General features: G+C 69.4%; 2 protein-coding genes across 3 annotated transcripts in view; both read left to right on the forward strand.

Moving 5' to 3' along the window:
* The window catches only part of CLDN7 (claudin 7), a 4,805-nt gene extending 1,797 nt beyond the window's left edge, over positions 1–3,008 (forward strand). The window contains exons 3-5 of one of the 2 annotated variants that reach the window (XM_085322531.1): positions 1,394–1,558; positions 1,654–1,738; positions 2,468–2,894. In XM_085322531.1, the coding sequence (XP_085178657.1) occupies positions 1,394–1,558; positions 1,654–1,738; positions 2,468–2,522 (305 nt within the window). In that variant the 3' untranslated portion in view covers positions 2,523–2,894. Of the gene's footprint in view, positions 1–1,393; positions 1,559–1,653; positions 1,739–2,467 lie in introns of both variants that reach the window. The other variant, XM_085322530.1, reaches the window with a different exon arrangement.
* Positions 3,009–3,312: 304 nt separating this feature from the next.
* ELP5 (elongator acetyltransferase complex subunit 5) lies at positions 3,313–5,753 on the forward strand. The gene is made up of 7 exons (XM_085322534.1): positions 3,313–3,397; positions 4,262–4,322; positions 4,391–4,471; positions 4,566–4,783; positions 5,116–5,285; positions 5,323–5,528; positions 5,595–5,753. The coding sequence occupies exons 1-7, from the start codon at positions 3,313–3,315 to the stop codon at positions 5,692–5,694; spliced, it is 921 nt and encodes a 306-aa protein (XP_085178660.1). The 3' UTR covers positions 5,695–5,753.
* Positions 5,754–6,206: the final 453 nt, after the last annotated feature.

The raw sequence follows: 6,206 nt of genomic DNA on the forward strand, positions 1-6,206 counted from the left end.
GTAGGGGCAGGAACAGCGAGTTTCAGGGCAGGAGATGGGGTGTTAGGGACAGAACCCAGGGATTTGGGGTCGGGAGCTAGGCTTGTGGGGCAGGAAGGGGGGGTGGGGGTAGAAACTAAGGTTCTGGAGCAAGAATGGGGCTTTGAGGGTAGGAAGTGGGCTTTTGGGGCAGGAAGCGGAGGTTTGGGCTTTGTCTGGGCTCTGCCAGCCCCGGGTGGGGCCAGGCAGACCTGAGCGACCGGCCGGGCCGGTTGGGGGGAGGGGGAACTTCCCCGGACACCTGGGCCCTCTGGAAGGGTGCGGGGGGGGGGCAGCCCTGGGGAAGGAGGGGGCCGCATCCCAGATGCCTGGGACCTCACTGAGCTGGGCCAGCAGCGAGACACAGACCCGCTATCGCCTTATCGGCTTTGGCAACGGGAGCCAAACCGCAGGGGTCACCAGGGCACCTGGACTCCTGGGTCCGCTTGGAGGGAAGCGGCAGCGCAGAGCAGGGCTGCCCGAACGCCTGGGTCCCTTCGGGACGCCTGGACGTCTGGATTTTCCCCCAGCCTGGGGGTGGTGGAGCGGAGCCCAGGCGTCAGCCCCCCACCCCCACCCCGAGATGGCGGAAAATCCCCTGGGCCATTTCCTGGTGCAAAGGGTGCGCCTGGGTTGGGTGTCCTCCCTCCTAGCCCCAGCCACCCGAGGGGCCCAGGTGTCCGGGCCCTCCCTTCACCTCCTGCTGCTCGGGAGGGAGCCCAGGTGTCCGGGAGGGACTGGCGCTGCCTTCAGTTTCGCTGAAACTCAGAGGCTTTGTCCGGGTGGGGGGAGCCCATGAGTCACCGGGGAGCAGCCGCTGGGGTGGGTCCCATGCTGTGGGGCTGGGGCCAAAGTCCCCCCCGCCTGGGGCGAGGCCATGGGGTGCGTCTGAGAGCCAGGGCTGCACCAGGGTCTCAGGTGTCTGGGGCTGCCCCACAGCCCCAAAACCCATTGAGGGACCCAGGCATCTGGGGCTGCCCCACAGCCCCAAAACCCATTGAGGGACCCAGGCATCTGGGGCTGCCCCATGGCCCCAAAACCCATTGGGGAACCCAGCCATGGGGGGGGGGGGCAGGTGCCCAGGAAAGGTGCATGATGCGCGTGCCCTGGGGCAGCAGAATCTCCCTGCTAATTGCAAGCTTCTGCTAATTGAGATGTTGGCTGCTACTAACAAGACCTGTGCTAATTGCCAGGCTGCTTCCCTAGTGCCGCTCCCTCCCCACGGGGCCCTGGGCGCCTCCGCTTTTCCCGCCTGGCGCCTTGTAAAAGGGCCAAAGTCCGAATGCCGGCGCCCGTCCCTGGGGCCATAAACCCCGGGGACGACGCAGGGGCGCCGTGGGGCCAGGCACTGGCACTCACTCGCTGCCGCCCCCAGCCGCCCTGCAGGCCACGCGGGCCCTCATGGTGGTGTCAGGGGTACTGGGCGTCATTGGCATCGCCATCTCCACCATGGGCATGAAGTGCACCCGCTGCGGTGGTGACGACAAGGTGCAGAAGGCGCGAATCGCCATGGCAGGTGGCATCATCTTCATCGTGGCTGGTGAGTTGCAAGGGCAATGGGGATGGGGACCACCCCACCTGCCACTGGTGCCCTGGAGGGTCTGGAGCTCTGAGCATCTCCCTGTCCCCTGCCAGGTCTGGCTGCACTTGTCGCTTGCTCCTGGAACGGCCACCAGATCGTCTCCGACTTCTACAACCCCACTGTGCCCGTTAACCTCAAGTAAGGGGAGCTGAGAGGTGGGAAGGAGGCCGGGAGAGGGTGGTGGTGGCTCCCAGGATGGTGGTAGTGGCTCTGGGGTTGGCGGTGATGGCCGAGATGGCATTGGTGGCTGCAGGGATGACAGCTGTGGCCTCGTGATAGTGGCAGTGGTGGCCCCAGAAAGGGTGGTGGTGGCCCTAGGGGTGGTGGAGTTGGACCCAGCAGTGGCCCCAGGGATGAGGGTGGTGGCCCCAAGGAGGGCAGTGGTGGTTTGGGGATGGTGGCAGTGGCTCTGGTGGCAGCAGTGGCCCTAGGCAGCAGTAGCCCTGGCAGTGGGATACCATCACTCTTCTTGGGGCCACTGCCACCATTGTGGGGCCACTGCCGCCTTCCCTAGGCCCACTGCTGCCACCACTGCCATCCCAGGGCAGGGTGGCAGTGACTCCTGCAGCAGTGGCCCTAAGTAGAGCGATGGTGGCCCTGTGGTTGGCAGTGGTGGCTCAGGGAGGGTGATGGCGGCCCTGGCAGTGGCAGTGGTGGCACCATGATGGTAGTGGTGGCCCTAGGGATGGTGGTGGTGGACCAAGCAATGGCCCCAGGGAGGGCGGTGGTGGTTTGGAGGTGGTGGCAAAGGCCCTGATGGTGGCAGTGGTGGCCCAGAAATGGCAAGGGTGGCCTGGAGGTGGCAGTGGCAGCCCCAGGGATGAGGGTGGTGGCTCAGGGATGGTGGTGATGTCCCTATCATAACAGTGATGTCCCCAGGATGGCAGTTGTGGCCGCAGCAGTGGCCTCTGGGATGCTGTGAGGGGGGTAGTGATAGTGGCCCCGGGGAAGGCGGCAGTGGCCCCGTGATAGTGGTGGTGGCCCTGTGGTTGGCAGTGGTGGCTCAGGGAGGATGGTGGTGGCCCAGGTGGTGGCAGGGGTGGCCCCATGATGGCAGTGACAGACCAGGGATGCTGGCGGTGGCCCCAGGAGGGCAGTGGTGGCTCCGGGATGCCGGCAGTAGCCCCATAGGGCCAGAGGCGGCCCCGGGAGGGCAGCGGCAGTGGCCTCATGACGGCAGCCCCTGACACTCGTCTCCCCCCAGGTACGAGTTCGGCCCCGCCATCTTCGTGGGCTGGGCCGGGTCGGCGCTGGTGCTGCTGGGGGGGGCGCTGCTGGCCTGCTCCTGCTCGGGGGGGACATCCGGGGGGACGTCCTACCCCCGGGCCAAGGCCACCCACCCCCCCAGCAGCCGCGAGTATGTCTGAGCCCTGTTTGTACCCAATAAAGGCGTTTTCTGTGTTTTCCAGCCTTTTTGTGTGGTTTCAAGCTCTTTTTGCGGTTTTGACCTCTTCTCCCGCTGCCTGACAGCACTCTGGGTGGGGGGTGGGGGACACGACCCGCGGGTGGCTCCGGGGAGGCTCTGGGGGTCCTTCCCGCACCGCCTGTCCTCGATTTCTCGTTATTTGACACAAAAACGGCAGGCCGCGGCCGCCCGTCGCCGAGATGGCGGCGCCCGCGCGCGCCGGGTCTCGGGCGCTCCACTGCCGTACGGTGACGTCATCGGAAGGCGCTGTTGCGGGCAGTGCTGGGGGCTACTCGGCCACCGTACGATGACGTCACCGGGAGGCGCCGGCGGCGCGGCGATGCTGGCGGCAGTGCTGGCGGGCGGTGCGGAGGGGCTGGTGCTCGTGCGGGGTGCGGCAGAGTTGTGGGGTGCTGTGGAGCGGGAGGCGGCGGGGCTCTAGGGTGCTGTGGAGCAGGGTGCGGGGTGCGGAGGGGCTCTGGGGAGCTGTGGGTCAGCGTGCGGGGTGCCATGGGGCAGGGTGCGGAGGGGCTCTGGGGAGCTATGGGGCAGGGTGCAGGATGCAGCGGGGCTCTGGGGAGCTGTGGGGCAGGGTGCGGGGTGCGGAGGGGCTCTGGGGAGCTGTGGGTCAGCGTGCGGGGTGCCATGGGGCAGGGTGCGGAGGGGCTCTGGGGAGCTATGGGGCAGGGTGCAGGATGCAGCGGGGCTCTGGGTAGCTGTGGGGCAGGGTGCGGGGTGCGGAGGGGCTCTGGGGAGCTATGGGGCAGGGTGCAGCGGGGCTCTGGGTAGCTGTGGGGCAGGGTGCGGGGTGTGGCGGGGCTCTGGGGAGCTGTGGAGCAGGGTGCCGGGTGCGGCGGGGCTCTGGGGAGCTGTGGGTCAGGGTGCGGGGTCCCATAGGCAGGATGTGGGGTGCAGCAGAGCTCTGGGGAGCTGTGGGGCAGGGTGCAGGATGCAGCGGGGCTCTGGGGTGCTGTGGGTCAGGCTGTGGGGTGCCATGGGGCAGGGTGTGGGGTACGGAGGGGCTCTGGGGCGCTGTGGAGCAGGGTGGGGGTGCCATGGGGCAGGGTGTGGGGTACAGAGGGGCTCTGGGGAGCTGTGGGGCAGGGTGTGGGGTGCTGGGAGGCTCTGGGGAGCTGGGGGGCTCTGGGGGCAGGGTGTGAGGGACTGTGGGGAGGGGCGTGGCATGCTGTAGGGCAGGGTGTGGGGCTCCGTGGGGCACTGTGGGGCAAGCAGCGGCAGAGCTCGTCTGCCCCCAGACAGCACCGTGTGCGAGGGCCGCAGCCTGCTCCGGGCCTTCGCGACGGCGGCAGTGCGGAGGTGAGCGGGGGCGGGGGGGGCTGCTGTGGGGCACCGCTGTGGGTGCCCCGCTGACAGCAGCGCCGCAGGGGGGAGTGTGTCCTCGTGGTGCCCTTCGACGTCTCCCCAGAGCAGTTTGGGGCCAGGCTGAGCCCCGACATCGGTGCCCAGTGAGTTGTGTCCTGCCCCCCCCGCCCCCCTTCCCCCGCCGTGGGGTGCCGTGGGACCAGTGCTCAGTTCCTCCCCCGCCCCGGTCCCCCACAGGCTGCTCTACTGGGACGGTTTCAGCGACCCTCTGGGCTGGAGCGGCGGGGGCCCCGGCATCCGGGCAGGCGACTTTGTGGGGCAGGGGGGGCCAGGAAGGCTCCCGGAGGGGCCCCTGACGCTGTTGCTGGACTCGCTGAGCTGGCTGCTGCTGCGCCTGCCCCCTCCCCGACTCTGTCAGGCCCTGCAGGCCCTGCTGCGACCCCCCCGTGGCACAGGTGGGTGCCCCGGAGGCCTGGACCCTTCCCAGAATGCCTGGGCCCCTCCTAGAACCTATAGATCCCCTCCGTTGGAGGCCTGCCTCCCACCCCGGTCCCCTCATGGAACACCTTGGACCCCCCCCCAGACGCCTGGACCCCTCCTAGGACATATGGGTCCCCCCCTTTGGAGGCCTGGATCCCCCCGTGGAGGCCTCTGTCTCCCCCCCGGATACCTGGGCCCTTCACAGGATGCCTCCCCCCCACCACCACCACCCCGGACATCTGGGCTCTCTAGTGCCTGGGCCCCCCGGACACCTGGGCCCCCGCTTACCACCTGCCTCCCTCCCCAGGCCCAGCAACCCGCGTGGTGGCCCTGCTGCACGGGGACCTGCACCCGCCCGGGCTGCTGGCAGCGCTGGTGGCCCAGGCAGGGGCCGTGGTGGCCCTGGGCCCAGTGCCCCCCCTCCCTGGTGGCCCCCGCCACGCCACTGTCCTGAGCCGCTCCCGAGGGGGGGGTCCCGTGCCCCCCCCAGCTCACAGCTGCCTCCCCCCCCCAGGATGAATATTTCTGCCTCCTGCCTGACTGCAGCCTGCAGGTGCTCGGGGAGGTGCCGGGGAGCCCCCTGCCCGGGGCGAGGCAGGGGGGGGGCCTCCCTCCACCCCAGGACCTCCTGTCCCCCCTGACCTTCAACCTGCGGCTGTCAGCAGCCGAGCGGGCGGCCCGGGCAGCTGTGCCTCCCCCGTACGCTTTCAGCACCCACAAGTAAGTAGGGGGGGAGGGGGGGAGGGTCCTCACAGCCCCCCCCCACAATCGTTCCCGCACCCCCAGGCAGTCGGCCCTGCTGCAGATGCCAGGGACCCTCTCGGCTGCCCCAGAGGAGCCAGACGCGCCAGACCCGGAGGACCCTGACAACGACCTGGATGTGTGACCCCCGGGCTGTGTGCGTGTGTGGGGGGGGTCCAATAAATCTCTGACTGCCCTTTGGCACATGTCGCTCTCTTTTGGGGGGGTCCTGGACACGTGGGTCCTTAGAGGAATTGCGAGATGTCTCGGATGCCTGGATCCCTTGGGGGGATTGGGGGGGGTCCGGGACACATAGGTCCATGGGGGAATGGGGGGGCCCCAGACGCCTGGGTCCCTTGGCGGGGAGGACACCTAGGAGCCAGGGAGGTCCCGGACGCCTGGGCCCCTGCTCAGGAGCCGCCGCTGCCCCCTCCCTGCCGCGGAGGATCAGGGCACGCCCCCCGACCACGGAAGCCACGCCCCGGCCGCGGAAGCCACGCCCCTTTCTACATAGGCCGCGCCTCTCGGGACGTGACCGCCGGCCTGCTGCCGGCCACGCCCCCGAGCAGGGCCCCGCCCCTCCGGCGGAGGCGCATGCGCCCTTCCGGGGGGCAGACACACCCCCACCTTCCGCCGCGCCCCGCCCCGCCCCTCGCG

Source organism: Rhea americana, unplaced genomic scaffold (assembly GCF_003343005.1).
Source record: "Rhea americana isolate MKP2758 unplaced genomic scaffold, rheAme1 scaffold_785, whole genome shotgun sequence".
Taxonomy (NCBI): domain Eukaryota; kingdom Metazoa; phylum Chordata; class Aves; order Rheiformes; family Rheidae; genus Rhea; species Rhea americana.

What these genes read in the sequence shown, in the direction of transcription:
- ELP5 (XM_085322534.1), top strand. Translation starts at nt 3,313, where the DNA reads ATGACGTCACCGGGAGGCGCCGGCGGCGCGGCGATGCTGGCGGCAGTG. An exon ending in GGGGCTGGTGCTCGTGCGGG is followed by an intron (nt 3,398 to 4,261) that starts GTGCGGCAGAGT and finishes GTCTGCCCCCAG; the next exon opens with ACAGCACCGTGTGCGAGGGC. An exon ending in GCGACGGCGGCAGTGCGGAG is followed by an intron (nt 4,323 to 4,390) that starts GTGAGCGGGGGC and finishes GCAGCGCCGCAG; the next exon opens with GGGGGAGTGTGTCCTCGTGG.